Here is a 17536-nt window from a genome sequence, read left to right on the forward strand (position 1 = left end):
GGATCGTTTGCCAAAGTATTCAATCATTCATTTGGTCACAGACAGATACTGCAGTGAACTCTGATTTACGAATAGTTATCAAGATAGTTCGACTCGGAAAGAAGCAAAATTATTTGAATGTTTCCTTCTCATTGGTTTGAGTTTCATTGAGTTTGTAAGATGAGTCAACTTTCACACCGTCAGCGGAAGTTAACTGGCTAGACCCATCTCCATGCCTTTAATATACTTTTCCCAGTGAGTATATTGGGTGTATTTCTTTCGGTTCCATTCAGTTAAGAATAGATCAATAACTTGGTTCTTGTTTTTACACTTGCCTAAATTACTTTTCCAACTACGGGGTATTTTGGTTGGGGGTCCATTCGTGAAAAAGTATCCCTTAATCCCCCCCATAATCGCTGAATGTTTTTGATAAATTTATCACTGCAGTTTCTGTCTGTGACCAAATGAATGATTGAATACTTTGGCAAACGATCCAAAACACTTTGAGCCTATTCTCCAAACGTTTCAAAAATGTTGACATAAGCTTAAGTATGTACATTTCCGTCAATTATGAATAAACTCCCCTCAGTTTCAGTCATTTTCAAAAAATAAAATAGTATCTCTACTTTCCCTGATTTAATTACGTATCCCTTCAGATCTTAAAATTCTCCTACTGCAGCTAGGTTTCCTCGTCCCTCCTATTATTAAGTAAGTAACGTTTATAAATTACCGATCCCCCACCCTTTTTTAATGTTGGCTGGGGAGGCTAAGATGTCTAACATCCCCCCCCTCCCCTCATTAAATTATATTAGTGTGAGCGTGACAATGACTTGCCCTGAAAGTCGCCTTTTAGAGTATGGAATTTTCGCGTTTTATTTAAATTCTTTCGTGATTATTTATTTGGGGGGAGGGGGAGGGGGTGGAAGAGGAGGAGGGAGGGTAAAACCTTCTCCCCTCACCCCCCCCCCCTCGTTAGATTATGTTAGTGTAAGCATGTCAATGACAAGCTCTGATATCGTCTTATAAAGTGGAATTTTCGCGTTGAATTAACGTTTTTCGTGATTATTTTTGGGGGGGAGGGGGAGGGGGAGGGAGGAGGATGTACCTCCCTCCCCCCTGTTACCCCCCACAAGAATCCACATTGATGTTCTCTCAGAACAAACGCTACTTGTTTTCATTTTGCCGCCCATTTTTGCGCATAACGCTACTTCAAGGAAGCGGCCAATCTTGACGGTTTTTATAGGGTGGGTACTGCTGGGGGGCCCCCCTCCCCCCACGAGGGGTTAGGCCGCCCTTGGAATGAAAAACTAATGCTCTGTTATTATAGGGGGGTAAAAAATTTTCCGATAATACCAACCTTCTTCGCGTTATTGGCGAGAAATCGCGGCGAAACGGTCATTTTCGCGGAAATTTGAGATATTTTGACATTTTAAGCCCCCCCCCATTTTGGGGGACCGCGGGTCCTGGTCAAAGTCACTTAACACTTTTCTAGACCAGAATTTCACGAGCTTTCAGAATGGTTGTGTGGAGTTTTGCTTTAAAATCAAGCCTTTTCGGGTAAAAGTGGGAAAATTCGCGGAAAAGTCGGAATTCTGAGCAATTTTGGGGGGTTTAGGGGGGGCCTGCTCCCCCCCACCACGATAAAATTCGCGTAGACAAGGAAAATCTTATTCTACTAGTTGAGAGCTTCAAGAAAATCACCATCTTCAAAATTCCCACGGGGGGGGGGGGGGGGGGGTTACCCCTTGCTGGCCCACGGTCTACTAGGTGTATACGTGATCGCACTGATGGCCTCTGTTGATTGTATTGCGTTGAGCGATGCGACCCGAACCAACCCAATCGCGGCGATTAATCGCCGTGTGTATCTAGGCCTTAAACAGGGCCGTTGGAATCATAGAGTACAATAGAGTCGCAAAGTACTGGATCGTCGATGAAGTCACTTTTCGAGGCTGTTTTGTCCAGTTCTCCGGAGACTAGTGTGCGGCGACTAGCGATGACGCATACGCAGAGACTCGCGCTCAGCGCTCCCCACTCCCGACAGTCCCGACTCGGCTCCGTTCGTCGGCTAGACACACACTGAACCAGCTAAAATAAGTAGGCCGGTAATAAGTCTGAAATTGAGTCCATATATGAATATTATCTCAGAGTAACATACATTAATGGATTCATTATGGCTTTGAATATCTATTTCAAGCAAAATTTGCACAAATTAATACCGATGGAATTAAAAAAAGTCGAAAAAACACAAGCAGTCGTTGATTTCTCCATAAGCCACCGTGTAAAAAAATGCCGGTTGGTTCACACTTGGTATAAATCAGAAATTAAATCCCTGTATGAATATTATCCAGGAGTAATATACATCAATGGATTCAATATGGCTTTGACTATCTAATTATAGCAAAACTTGCACAAATTAATATCGATGGAATTAAAAAATGCCGAAAAAACACAGGCAGTCGTTGCTTTTCCCGTAAGCCGCCGTGATAAGAAATGCCGGTTGGTTCACACTTGGTATAAGTCAGAAATTAAATCCCAATATGAATATTATCCAGGAGTAATATACATCAATGGATTCATTATGGCTTTGACTATAGTCTTTAAATAGCAAAATTTGCAAAAATTAATGCTGATTGAATTATAAAATACCTAAAAAACACAAGCAATTCTTGATTTCTCCATATGCCGCCGTGTTACAAAATGCCGTTGGGTTCACAAATGGTTCACTATTTTCGGAGCACACGCGGCTCGGAAACGTCTGTTAATGGATTGGCTTCATCGGCGCTCCAGTACTTTGCGACTCTATTGTACTCTATGGTTGGAATGAGGCAAGCCGGCCGGCTGCATGATGTCCGCTAGATGAGAGATGTGATCCGTGTGGTTGACGGCATAGGTTGACGGGAGCGGAGTGACCAGAGTCGGGGTGGTCACGAAGTATATAGCCGTAGTTGAGACTGAGTCGGCCAATCAGGAGCGAGCATGGGCTGCGTCGCCAGAGGTGAGCGGTGATTGGCCGCCACAGTACTTCCCTGCAGTTGAGACGGAGTCCCTGGGGGTGGTTGGAAAAGTGAGTGGTGATATTTGGATATTGTGGAGACAGGTTTGGAAATGTAAGTAAGGTGGATGAAAAGTTGAGGATTGAGAGAGTGATGATGGAAAGTTTGAGGAATGGATTGACACATGATGGAGAGTTGAGGGATGGTTGATTGAGTGGGTTGAGGATTGACTGGGTGGTGAGAAGCAGGAGGTGTGTGTCACCGTGCCGGGGAGCGCCATTCGGCCCGGGTGACACACGGTTGAAGAAATGTGACCATCATCTTTCCGGGCAAGGAGGTTGATGCTCGGGACATCAAGTTGGGAACGTGCTATGTTCTGCGGCAACTTGCTGGAGCGTGTTGATTTGCGCGGCGGAGAGAGATGGATACTATGCGGTGATGATGCTGGAAATATTCAGTGCTCATGCTAAGATGATCAGATATGACTGTTCCAGTGAGATATTTGGATTTGAGTGCTTGAGTACAGATGATTGAGAGAAGGTTGAACGTGTTCTTGAGGTGAGGATGCATGAATAAAGTGGACGATAAGGTTGTGCGTGTTCACTCACGTCGGGGTCACCAATATGGCCAAAGACCAGATGAGGTGCTCTAATGTGGTGGCCCTAAACAGAGCCGTTGGAATGAGGCAAGCCGGCCGGCTGCATGATGTCCGCTAGATGAGAGATGTGATCCGTGTGGTTGACGGGAGCGGAGTGACCAGAGTCGGGGTGGTCACGACGTATATAGCCGTAGTTGAGACTGCGTCGGCCACTCAGGAGCGAGCATGGGCTGCGTCACCAGAGGTGAGCGGTGATTGGCCGCCACAGTTGTACCTGGATTCCCACGATGTGAAAATTATCCGGGATGTCGATTTTAGCGGCCGTTTTTTACTTGAAGGTATGCTCTTTTGAATGTTTTTCGACCTTAGTCACCCTCCGTTTGTGAGTAACATATGTAATTTTCAGGGCTGGGAACCCGGTGGGTTTTCGGAACCGGTTCCGGTTCTTCCGTTGGTCCAGAAGCTCGGGTTCCGGTTCCGGTTCTGGTTCCGTTGGTCCAGAAGCTCCGGTTCCGGTTCTGGTTCCGGTGGTCTAGGAATTCGGGTTTCGGTTCCGGAACCGGTTCCAGCTGTAGGTTCTGAGGCAAATGAATCTAGTTTTGAGGAAGTAAATTGCAAGAACAAAAACGAAAAACGATTTCATGTTAAAGTTTTAATTTCAATGAACAAATTAAATGCAATGACATTTTATTTTGAAACAAAATTTTCCAAAGAGATTCCATGTTAAAATTTTAATTTCACTGAACAAATTAAATGCAATGACATTTTATTTTGAAAAAAGAAAAAGAAGTTATTCAAATGGACCTCAGCAGTAGTATGCTATCGAGCAGGTCTGGTGCCATGCTTGATCTGTTCAAAGAAGCTCGGGTTCCGGTTCTGGTTCCGTTGGTCCAGAGGCTCGGGTTCCGGTTCCCCGAAACATGCCGGTTCCGCAGGTTCCGGGTTCCGGTCGGGTTCGCAGCCTTGGTAATTTTCAACGTGTCTTTCACATCTGGCCATAAAAATGGCTCTCTATGAATTGTATAAGGCCTAACTGTCCATTGTTGCCAATTTTTAGGGATTTTTTCAAGTTTACATGTGTAAAACTTAATTCCATCTAGAAATCGTGTACATTTTCGAAAGAATGTGAAAAAATACATGCATAATGTTCTTCGTCACTTTTCCCTACGTTGCCAAATTTTCGAGAAAATCGTCCTTAAGTGCCAAAAATTGGATTAATCATCACGTCGTAGATTCTAGGATGTGAATTTTATGTTTTTATTCACTACAAATAACGTATCCAAAATGGAAAGTTGCAATGTGTCTCACCACATATTGACGGTGAAACTACCAAACCACGTATCTCGTTTGCGGTGTTTAAAAATCTACGCTCACATTTTATTTTTTTGAAGTAGACCAAATCAATATCATTCCTTGAAATTTTCACGGAATTTTCTGCGCACAAAGAGGAAAAATCACAGAAATTTTCAAGACTGGATGTTAAGTAGTTTTTCATTTAAAAAATAAAGTATGACAGGAAGTCTGCGACGTCGAAAACCGAGATACGTGGTTTGGTAGTTTCACCGTCGATATGTAATGGCTCAGATGAACGTGACGCAACGGACCCTCAAGATGCTTCCACCTCATCCTTCACTCCATTTCACCGGTATATTCCTGTAACCTCGGTCCTTAGGTACTTTCTTGAACCTTAGGCGTGGCAATTTATCATAGTCCTTGGTTCTCAAGATACCTGCTATGGGCCAAATACCAAACAACAGAAACTGCGTGGGCACAGTGTCCCACGATCCTTTAAAAAGTTATAATTCACATCCTAGAATCTTCGACGTGATGATTAATCCAATTTTTGGAACTTAAGGACGATTTTCTCGAAAATTTGGCAAGGATGGAAAAGTGACGAAGAACATTATGCATGTATTTTTTTACGTTCTTTCCAAAAATGTACACGATTTCTAGATGAAATTAAGTTTTACACATGTTAACTTGAAAAAATCCCTAAAAATTGGCAACAATGGACAGTTAGGCCTTTTACAATTCATAGAAAGCCATTTTTATGGCCAGATGTGAAAAACACGTTGAAAATTACACATGCTACTCACAAACGGAGGGTGACTAAGGTCGAAAAACATTCAAAAGAGCATACCTTCAAGTAAAAAACGGCCGCTAAAATCGACATCCCGGATAATTTTCACATCGTGGGAATCCAGGTACAACTATTATTTTTTGATATGTTATATATATGGGTAAGAACTGTTACGTACGTTAATAAAAAAATTATACCCCACTTTCTTGAACCTTAGGCGTGGCAATTTATCAAATTTTTGCCATTTTTGGCTTTTGGAACGATTTTTCTCGAAAATTTGGCAACGTAGAAAAAAGTTTCACGGAACATTTTCTATCCTTTTTTTGCGTTCTTTTCAAAAACGTATACGGTTCTTGGTTTCAATTGAGTTCTTTGTGTGTAAAATTGAAAAAAAACCCTAAAAATGAGCCAAAAATGGCAACATTTGACCGTGCGGCCCCTCAAAGTACATCGGAGGCCTTTACAAAGTCCAGAAACGGAAAGTAGGCAAAAAATTACATAGGTATCATCTGCTGGAAGATTGATAACAGTCGAAAAAGTCGACGAAAATAACTATTTTTCGATGCCAGGATTTGGGTTTGAGGCGTTGTTGCACCTTTAGTGCAGGCGCCTGGTAGCCAAAAATGAGGCTACCTGGAATTTCGGGTATTCAGCGATTTTTAGTGTATTTTCCGAAGGAAATACACTATTGCGTTCTCCCGATGTCAGACCTGGACTAAAGACCATGTAATGAGCATCGATCATGGGTCGTAGATTACGAATATGCATGCCGTTTGAATTCGTATATATATGTATATATTTTATATATATATATGCGCTTATTTATGTATGTATTTCCGACTCATCGTGGTTTTTCCGATTTTCGCTGGGTTATATTTCCCTCATTTTAAAAAAGTTCCGGGTGAAACTTTTTGCGATGTAAAGTAGAGGAACAGGACTACCATTCTGCGAAAAAAAACGGAGATCGAAGTATTACATTTCGAATAGTGGGGGCGAGAAGTGGGGGGGAAGTTCAATTTTGTGGGCGCGACAACTCGCGCAAATTAATAGCTCCCCCCCCCCCCCCCGAAATTTTTATAGAAGGAAGATCTTACTTAGTTCTAGGCTGGTACTGAATTTGAGCGAAATCGGTCAAGCCGTTTAAAAATGGCGAGCTTTGAAAGTTTTAGGCGGGGGGGGTGTGCGGCAAAAGAGGAGGGAAGCCGCACAGTGGGTCACGAACTGAAAGTTGGTGGACAAGACGGCAATGTTGTCGCACAGTGGGTCACGAACTGAAAGTTGGTGGACAAGACGGCCATGTTGTCGCACAGTGGCTCACGAACTGAAAAATTGGTGGACAAGACGGCAGTGTTGTCGCACAGTGGGTCAAGAACTGAAAGTTGGTGGACAAGACGGCAGTGTTGTCGCACAGTGGGTCACGAACTGATACTTGGTGGACACGATGGCTTTTTTGTCGCACAGTGGGTTACAGACTGATAGTTGTTGGACAAGACGGCAATGTTGTCGCACGGTTATGGAGATTCATCCATCGTCATTCAAGTTTGCCACAGCGTTTGTTGACATCTTTTCATATCAGACATTACATGAGGATTGTTGTTACAATCTGGCGACATGAAGTCCTTTTTCGAATAATCAATGCCTCCAACAGTGTAAACGTAAATCCAACCTCCAAAGATTGATAACTCCCCGCCCCCGCCCCTCCCTTCGGAAAATACACTCTTCCCGCGGTGGACGCGCGGTTCACTTAAAAGACAGAACAACTGAGGCCGGACACTTAAACTAATAAAAAAAACACACTAAAAACCGGCGCTCCGCTTCGCTCCGCTCCGGTTTTTTGGCTCACTTTACGTTTTTGGGTCGCTGAATCCGAATCTGAAGTTTCCTACCGGCTATCTGGTGAGCATTTTCCGCTATTTTGAAAAAATGGCTTAAAAAGGCCTTTTTTGCGTTTTTTTTTATATAGCGGCTACGCATGAGAGATAGTCCCGGATTTAGTTAATGTTTTGAATAGCTGACATATTTTGGAAAAAAAATGGTATATACATATGCTAGGGTTGCTTAAAAATTGAGGAAGATACAGCATCTTGAACATGGCGCCCATTCACGTTTTCGCGGGACACCCGTCAACGCGCGGTCCGGCTTGCCGCGGCCCTAAGTTCCGAGTTCCGAGGCTCCTCAATTTTTGAGCAAACCTAGCACATTAATGTACCATTTTCTTGCAAATTACAGCAACTATTGAAAACATTAACTAAATCCAGGATTTTTTCTCACGCGTAGCCGCTATATCAATAAACCCGCAAAAAAAGGCCTTTATAGGCAATTTTTTTCAAAATAGCGGAAAATGCTCACCAGATACGCGGTAGGAAACTCAGATTCGGATTCAGTGACCCAAAAAACTTAAGGTAAGCCAAAAAAATCGCTGTTTACCCGAAATTCCAGGTACACTTACCAGGCACCTCGACTACTTTACATGGGCTCCGTTCCATGAAATATTTGGCATAAAGTCTACCTAGGACTAGTAGTTTGAAAATATGAAACATTCAGCAAAATTCAGGTGGGGCCGGAAAAGGCCCAAAACGATACTCCTCCTTTGACAAGCACTCTGGGCATCCTGTGGGACGACAGCTCTGTCACCCGTCAATTCAATACTGACTTAAAAAAGGCACCCTCACAGTTTATCCTCTGTCTCACTCTTGAATTGGCTGGCTAATTTATTGCTCAGCGAGAGCTTCAGACACCTCATCCCTAGAAATTTTACAAATCGCACATGTGCAGTGCTGCTGATGTTGCACATATTTCATCTCTTTTAAGGCACAATATGTGCCAACTTCCCGTCCAATGTATATTCAGTGACACATCAGGTTATCCATCAACATCAGGCAGACGGTAAGTTCGTGAGTTTAATGTGTTTCATTCAGGAGCTTAGACCTGTAAGTAGTAAAATGGGCATTTTTAAGTTTTTCTTGGCCCTCCCTCCAGAAGGAAGGGTCTAACTCTCGCTTTAAATTTGTCCTGTTTTCAAATGGTGATTGATTTATTGTAATATATGTTAATGTCTGTCTCTATTGAAGGTCATCAACCGAAGGTAAAACAATTTGATGATATGTCTCTCGCTTTGTATTTTAGCAGATTGACGCTTATAGGAAATTCCCTTATCAGGTGTATGTCGTTGCCTAGTGCCATTTGCTCTGTGCCTCTCGACATTCCTTCTCATGTGTGGAAGGAAGGTCAGGTAGAGAATCAATGGCTACCTTAATATCATCAATCATTGGAGCAAATCGTGAAATTATTTAAGCTTGGTTCTTCTACTGTCGTTGCGGTGTTGTTGGTCCGTTTTGGTTCGAAATTACATACAGGAACATTGAATCCGACCAAAAATCACTTTACTTCCTATTATTTACTTTTCTCATTGACAGAGGGCAGCAGTAATTAAAGTCTTCTATTACATGGGTCTTTCAATACCTAAACTTCTCTTGAAAGTCAGGCAAATTAGGTCTGGGTTGATGAATGTTAAAAGAAAGGTACAGGAGAACTTGAAAATTGGATTGATTATGTATTTGTATTTATTTGCTCACAAAATACAGAACCAGTTCACATAACAATTAAGTAGACAAGATTGAAGCTCTCCGAATTGAAAATTCCGATCAAAATCGTGCAGGGTGCCGATTTTTCATGAGCAACAAGAAGCAGCTGGGTTGACTCAGATTTGATGCGATTTTCAATGACACCCCAGTAGGGGTGGCTGTACACTTTTTACAAGTTGATCATACTAATAAAAGAAAAAAATTCAATTGGGAGAGGGTGGGGGGGGGGTCTAGCAAAGACTGACATGTACCTTGTAGCGGGGAGGCTCTAGAAAAATAAAAAAAACTGATGTTAAATATGGACCGCCCCTCAATAGAGAGGGTATTTTCTTTACGACGAAATAACTCAGTAAAACTTGGTCAACATTCAAGAAGAGGGGGATTTTGCCGACTTTGAATGCACTCCTTTTGTGTGTAAGATTTCAAAAAGGCTTTTGAGAAAATGTGTGCAATTTTCAAGCGGCGAAACAAATGAGAGAGTAAATTTATAGGCAAAAGCAGTTTTCAATCAGTTTTGAAAATTTCAGATATAGCTAGAGTCCGAGTTTGAGATTGGCAAAACTGTTAGCAAGATTGACAGCTTTAGCGACTGCATCAAGACTGGTAACACCTGATCCTTGAGCCGTTTCCATATTACCTCCTCCTTTTCCATTAATTTCTTGTGAAACAGCTTGAATCCATTCATTGGCTTTTAAGCCTTTGGCAATGGAATCCTGAAACAGCATTAAACGTTTTCAGCACAGAATTGATAATGAGGAACTATAGATGACCTACTACATCGCTGAAGAGAGGAAGAGACAATTGCAAGAAGCCAATGGCAGCGGTGGAATGCACCACTGTACCAGTAAATTTTGGGTACATTCACTTGCTATAATAACATTTTAAACGATTAACCGTTTATTTACATTAATTTTCTTCATAGTCCAGGCAAATAAGGAAAAGAGCTTGCAAGAATCCTGAATAGCAATGTTTGCCGTGATTCTCAAGGCATATTAGACGCTGTATCCGAATTTCAACTTTGCACCAAAAAATGCGGACCGAAAAGTTGCCAAATTGGCAGAAGTGGCCTAAAATTGGCTTTTATGGCAGATTATGGCCTGATAATGCATTTTTTTGCTCCAGGCAATATTAAACCCGCTGGAGGGTGCCAAACTTTGGAAGAAGAGCAGACATTGGCGTTTTTCGCGGTGTTTGACCATTGCTTCCTTTTTCCATCTATCAATCCATATATTGACAAATGAAGTGAAGACGATGGAAATTTACAATGATTACATGTACCTAGTTCAAAAGAAAGGAATTAACCACATTGCAATGTTGCTGCCATTATGTAAAACTGTTTTTTGGCGGTTTTTGACCATTGCTCACTTATTATTCGTTTTCTTTTTTAACACTCAGTTTATAATTTGGGACTGAATAACTCATTGTCCCGTCCTGCTGTTCAAATCATCCATAACAACTGCTTCCTTACCAGAACCAACGTTCAGGATTATATCATTCCGATCTTAAAAAAATTAGTCCTTGCTCATAACAGTGGCATCATCAATGACACTGTACACTCTTGATGCTGATACTACGCTGGATGACAGCCTCCCAAGCATCCGTAAACTTACATAGGCCTCTCTGCATGCTTATTACGGTTCTTCCTTGCTGAGCTTGTTGATCTGCGGCCCCGCCATTGTATACCAAATCATGCGGGGGATTGACACGTAATCTACCAAATCATAGTCACAATGATTCTGTGACCCATTCTCTTTTTCCTAGAATATTATAGTCCACACCAAATGACAATCGAAAACACAGGAAAAAGCGGAAACAAGGCTAAAAATACAAAATATAAAGGCAGGACGTTTCGGTACCTTACGGCACCATTATCAACTGCAAAAAGAATTAAAAATAAAAAGAAATTAAAATAAAAACCAGCAAACGGCGTTACATCGTGAAATTGGTAAATGAGACTGCAGTAACTGCAGTAGACTAACAATAGAGAAAACACCAAGAGTAATGACACTACTCACGTCGAATGTAGTGATGATAGTTTGAACGTGTCATCTCTGAATGACCCTTTCAAGGTCGACAAAGTCGTGCCCCTCCCTTATGTACCTTTTCTATCCGAAAATTTGGATTGTTTTCTCAAATATTTTGGTTATAAAGTTGTCCATTGCAAGTATAATACCCTTTAGTTCCTCATGTCAAAACTCAAGTCTGACACACCTAAATTGCAATCTGGTGGTGTGGTATACCAAAATCCGTGTGCCAATTGCGATATTTCATACATCGGCCAAACAAAACAACTTTTGGCCAAACGCTTAAATGGACACAAGTATAATAGGAAGGAGGTGACAGCTTTACACAACCATGAAGATCAGTTACAACATAAGTTTGACTTCGAAAACGTGAGGATTTTGTGCCATGAGAAGAAATATTATCCTAGGTTAATAAGAGAAATGATTGAAATCCTGAGAAATCAGGATTCCGTTTGTAATTCCCGCTCAGATATAAATCGTCTAAGCTTGATCTATTTCGGCTTATTTGGCACGCCGTGAACTGCTGCCACCTGGCGGCCGCCCGTGCAAGTTATTTCTTAATCATCGGTGATCAGTTTTTTAGCGTTTTCCGATGTTTGTTGCATATCATACCTTGTTTATTGTTTATTCTGTTATCACTGCAGTCGCATTTACCAATTTCACGATGTAACGCCGTTTGCTGGTTTTTATTTTAATTTCTTTTTATTTTTAATTCTTTTTGCAGTTGATAATGGTGCTGTAAGGTACCGAAACGTCCTGCCTTTATATTTTGTATTATTAGCCTTGTTTCCGCTTTTTCCTGTGTTTTCGATTGTCGTTTCCGTTTCGGGCTGCTTTTACATACCCTTTGTTGTCCACACCAAATAAGTTTACATACTTCTAGACTGCGACAGATGTTCGTCTGATGTTATTGTACCTGTAAAGGAAATTCAAGAAGCAAGATGGAGGATTTTCTATCGCAGTTTAACAATCCGTAAAATTATTTGGCTTGGACTTTAGCACACAGGTGTTTTATCATAACTCTTACTGTTGATACTTACACACTTCTCAGTGAGGCCCAATTCTCCTAACTTCACAGGTTCAAAAAAATTTAAAAATCAATAAAATGGTAAAATTACTTGCTTTCAGGAAAAGAACGCTTTGATTTTAAAAGCTAATGTTTTCAATTGAATTGAAAATACTTGAATTAACGGTGGGTGATTTTACCTTGGGAACAAAGCATAGGTAGTAGAGCCTTTTAGTGGTATCATCAAAAGTGAAGAACATGGCTGAGGTCTCCGGCGACAAGGACTTAACTTGCTGTAAAGCTGAGTTCAATGCCTGTGGAACATACGACCAATATCAGTGATCAAAAGTTTTAAGTAGATTAAGTTTTATCTGATACGTCTCAGCCTCAAGAATAGGTAGCAGGTGTCTCAGTGCCTTTGCAGGGTGTCTAGTACTTTTTAATTTTGAAAAATCCCGATATTTTCCTGATATTTCATAAAAAATTCCTGATTTTTTCATTTTGAAAATTCCTGATACTTTCCTGATTTTTCTCGTAAAAACAATATTTATTGTAACGCTATGGGTGAGAAATTATCGGAAACAAAGACGGCGTGACGACTCCTGGCAAGGTAGGCAAAAAGCAGTACGACTTCCACGCTGAGGAGATTCGCGTAAGAAAAATTCCTGATAAAACGTCAATTTTTTCCTGATCGGCCAAAATTCCTGTTATTTTCCGGTTTTTCCCGATGCTTGACAGCTTGCTTTGACTTCTTTCTAATGTAGTAGTACCCAGACATAACTGTTGGCCTTGGACATCCTTATAATTAATTTAGTTTCAAATCCATTGAGTGGTACATACGAGGGTCGTTCCAAAAGTAAGTTTCCCTATTTAATTTCTCCAAAGGTATCATAACTAGAACAAAGTTGTAAACACTTGCTTACAGGAAACGTCTCAGCTTTCCAACGAGCTTCAGTTTTTACTTTCTTGCTCCCTTAGTTTTTAATTTGGATCACTGGTTACCAAGCTGTTGAGGTCTTCCCATGCGCACCTCTTCACTCTGCAGGTCCAAATTATTGCATTATTGGAGCAGGCATTATTCGATTAGTAAAAGTGACTTTAATTAAATGACTCACCAGAAGAATATTACCTTATTTTTTTACATAGTCCCCTCCAATGTCTAAGCATTTCTGATGTCGCAATACCAGCTTTTAATTTCCCTGTGCATAGAATTTAGTCGGCTGCCTTTTAAGTCATGAATCAACAGCATTTTTGATCTCTTCATCGCTGGTGAAGTGCTTACCGTCGAAGACCGACTTGAGTTGTGTAAACAGATGATAATCATTGGGTGCTAAATCCGTCGATTATATAGGGTGTGGGAAAATTTCCCATCTAAACTTATTTAGCAAAGATTGAATATTTGCTGCAGCATGTGGCCGTGCATCATCATGCAACAATAAAACGAGGTACGTCAAAAGTCCCGGACGTTTACGCTAATTCACCAGTGCGATAATTTGGACCCCCGGAGAGGTGCGTGCGGGAAAACCTCAATATCTTAACAACCACTGATCCAAATTAAAAAAAAAACTATAGCTCCTTGAAAAGCTGAAGATATTTTCTGTAAGCACGTTTTTACAGATTTGCTCTAGCTAAAATACTTTTGGAGAAATTAAATAACTTACTTTTAGAACGACCCTTGTAGGTACATCTTTGAAAAGGACCAGAGAGTACACTTTTGAATGCAAACCTCAAGTGTTTATCCAGTCTACGTTCCAAATTTTAAGTTAAAAGGGTATCAAATAGAAACTCTTCATCTTGGACTTTAATTTCAAAAACTTAAAGCCTATAAATCAATTTTTGATGCTGAACTTCATTTTATTTTATACCCACCTGGCAAAAAGTGGTTGCGAAAATGTTATCACTACATTACTGCCAAAATTAATGCTACAGTAATGTTGATGAAACAATTTTATGACTTGAATATCGGCAGCAGAGATAGAAAAAGAGATTCAACATTTTGAAATTTTATGACTACATGCAACAGGTCTTATTCACTTGCATTACTTGTGCAATGTGCTCATTTACATGATCCTTGAGGATATTAATGAGCTTTATCAATTTAATTAGACAGACAGCAAATTCTTACATACTCTGTTTCTAGATATAGGGCGATTTTTTATTCATTTCTTAATGAGAAACTTCACTAGAAGTCTGAAACTTGGTACCAAGATTCTTGAAGAGTAGCAGATTCTAAAAAAGTGTTATCCTAAAAATGGCGGATGTCTGAAAACCACTGTTCATACAGATGTGGCTTCACATGCTTAGATGCATTCATGTTAAAAATGGATTGAAGAGAGAGAACTAACCTTAGTATTTGATTCTGCATTAAATTCAGCAACTATCACTGGTTCGTTTGGCTTTTCCTCTATAAGCTCTTTGGCTTCATTGACAACGGTTGACACTATGGCAGCTTTCGCTTTTTTATCAGCATCATCAATTTTTTTCTTCATACAACCTATACTTTTCCTCAGTTCATCCTGAAAATGTTGACAAATACAATCTTTTAAGCCAATCAGAGTGTAGAAACGCAACTAAAATACTGCTTCTGCGTCAAAGAGAGGGAAGAAGGGTTTTTTCGGCCTGAAGAAATGCATTTCTTACAGGAATAATTTCCTGGAGTACAGTGTTAGTCATGTTAGTGCAGATTACTATTTTAGTATAATGATTCAAATGGGCGAAAGAGGGTAGTTTTGTTCTGTTTGAAAAACAAATAAAATATTTCCAAGAATATTGGACATCCTTAACAAGGTGACTGCAACCTTTCATTTATGTTGTAGGCATTTTTCAGCTTTTCACAGTGCTTGAAAACTGGCATAATTTTCTGTTTTATCTGGATGTTTCCTAAGTTAAGATGAGATAGGGATACAGAATACAGCATTAGACCCTGTCAGGCAAATGCTACTTAAAATTTTTTACCATTGTCACTACACTAATTTCAAAAAATGCGAAAATTCTCTGAATTGAGGGTTCTTCCTGTTGATTAATTAGTCTAACTCAATATTTTTCCTGAATTGAGTTTCCTAAGTTATTCTTTGACTTCATGTTTTAATAGTGGACGTCCTGGACCTGCTCGAAACTCATGATGATATTCAAATTAAAACAATTTTTTCGTAGCAGTTTCTTTTGTCTCTAAAAATCAAATTCAGGCTCAAAAAGAAACAAGTACCTTTTTGCAGTAGGATATCAGTGCTTGATTGATATCATCAGTCAGATCCAGTATTTCTTTATTGGTTGATTTTACGTCAGAACCGACATGATCAACTTTATTTTTCAAAACATTTAATTCCTTTTCTAGAAGTTCAGCTTTCTTCATTGCCTACATGAAACAGAGGGAGAAAAAAATTGAGTTTAGTAAAAAAAAAAAAAAAAAGGTTAGTAGAGTCTTGTCATGATAATTGAATAAAACTTCCATCTCAGGCTGAGAAAATTTGAAGCTATCATGATTGATGAATTCTGCTTGGAAACAATGGTCAAAGGCTGATGGATTGAAGAATACCTGCATTTAACCACGGCATGTTACGAAACTATTCCAAAGCTAAGAGAATAATTATTCCACAAGTAAAACTGCTTGCAATCAAAATGAGCACAATGGCCAAATCTGAAATTCACACCTTGCTATGAGGCCTCAAGAGCGGAGGATATGGCAAAACCTTTGTTGTAGTAGCGACGCACTCTAGCTTGAGAGTACGCCTCTGTTAGGAGCACCTCGGACATACGTGAGAGATCGCGTATTTCCGAGGTGATCGCAGGCAGGTGCTTTGGTTGGCGCGTGCCGCGTCAGGGTTAGAGCTTTTGGGCACCGCTATATAGCAGCGGCCAAGCGGCCAAGGAGTGGTCAGTTGCGCACATGCGTACTTGCCGGTGATCGCCACCTTAGGGCATTCTAGACATCATCGTGAGTCGGGCTATTTCCCCATCCCCAAGACCATTACATATTGAGAACAACCTTGTTAACATCAGGATTATGTGCATCCTCCAAGGCAAGACAGCTGAGGCACAAGGGTTTGGTATAGAGTCTTATTCTTTGTTAGGAAACGCAGGGATGAGGAATTAACGTTGGTTTTTTTGGCATGAGTCCCTCAAAAGGAGGCGAAAACTTACTGCATCACCAGACACACGACCAGGCTAGCAGGGTGGTGAGGCATTTTCCTTTAATTCAGTCAGGGAGAGGCATTGACCTTTGGTTTGACCATGGAAAAATCTTGAGGATGAGGTTTTGGTCAATTCATCTTTGGCAAGTTTTCTTATGAGCAAGGCCTTGGATTGAACCCTCATTCCTAAGTCGACTCACCAGCGAAGTTTCTCTCCGGATCTAAAAGCCAAGGCTTTGCAAAGAAGATGGTATTTGGTCCAACCCTGTCCTTTGCTCTCCACTCCTTAGGAGCTCTGCTTGCCACAAATTTACTCATTTTTGAGCTTTCAGCTTAGGAGAGAATACTGATTTTAAAAAATTAATTTTTTATGGATGAATTAACCTGTTTTAAGAAATCCAGCCCGGGAAGCATAAATTACTATGAAACGTAATCGCTCCATCAAATTATTGCGATTTAATTTAAAATATCTTACCTGTGGGCTGAGGGCAAAAATGTCATCAAAGCTGCTATATTATCATTTTAAAGTTTAGTTGTGGTTCCCTCTTGCCTGTTCTTGTGATTCAAGAAGCCAAAATAATCGCCCAAAAAAATTATCAGCGCAAAATTATTGTGCAATGTATTTATTAGGGGCTTTGGCAAGTTGCGATTTCAAGGATGGTTGTATGTTGCTTATCCTCTCTGTTTTAGTAGAAAAAATTATCTGCAATGCTCATGGTGCCTGACTAGATAGATGTTGATTAAGAATTTCAATTCACTATAAAACTTAACATACTTATCACGTCCAGCTCTCTTGCAAATTTTCCTTTGATAACAGCTTTTTGAGATCCTAAACCCACACTAGTCACCATCAAATGATGCAGTTCTTGTTATTCATCTTTTCAAAAGGGAATTCTAGTAATACACTTATCAACATACTTACCAGAGAGAGACCTTAACGAGGGTAACCACGGAAATTCCTTGACGTTTCCCTGATTTTTCTGTCACATTTTGGTAAAATTTCCTGATAATTAAGGGTATGTCTGATGGTTAAAAGACATAATTTGACAACGTTTTCATGCAAAATTTCAACGCAACGTCATTTTCAAAACATCAATCCCATTCTAGAAAGCAGATAAAGATGACTTCACAATTTTTCCCTG

General features: G+C 40.3%; 1 protein-coding gene across 1 annotated transcript in view; it reads right to left on the reverse strand.

Moving 5' to 3' along the window:
• Positions 1 to 9183: 9183 nt before the first annotated feature.
• The window catches only part of AlaRS (alanine--tRNA ligase, cytoplasmic), a 126435-nt gene continuing 118082 nt past the window's right edge, over positions 9184 to 17536 (reverse strand). The window contains exons 16-19 of the mRNA XM_019057706.2: positions 15470 to 15619; positions 14610 to 14780; positions 12465 to 12578; positions 9184 to 9947 (exon numbers count right to left, since the gene is read on the reverse strand). Of these exons, the coding sequence (XP_018913251.2) occupies positions 9768 to 9947; positions 12465 to 12578; positions 14610 to 14780; positions 15470 to 15619 (615 nt within the window). The 3' untranslated portion in view covers positions 9184 to 9767. The remainder of the gene's footprint in view (positions 9948 to 12464; positions 12579 to 14609; positions 14781 to 15469; positions 15620 to 17536) is intronic.

This window comes from Bemisia tabaci, chromosome 1, assembly GCF_918797505.1.
Source record: "Bemisia tabaci chromosome 1, PGI_BMITA_v3".
NCBI lineage: Eukaryota > Metazoa > Arthropoda > Insecta > Hemiptera > Aleyrodidae > Bemisia > Bemisia tabaci.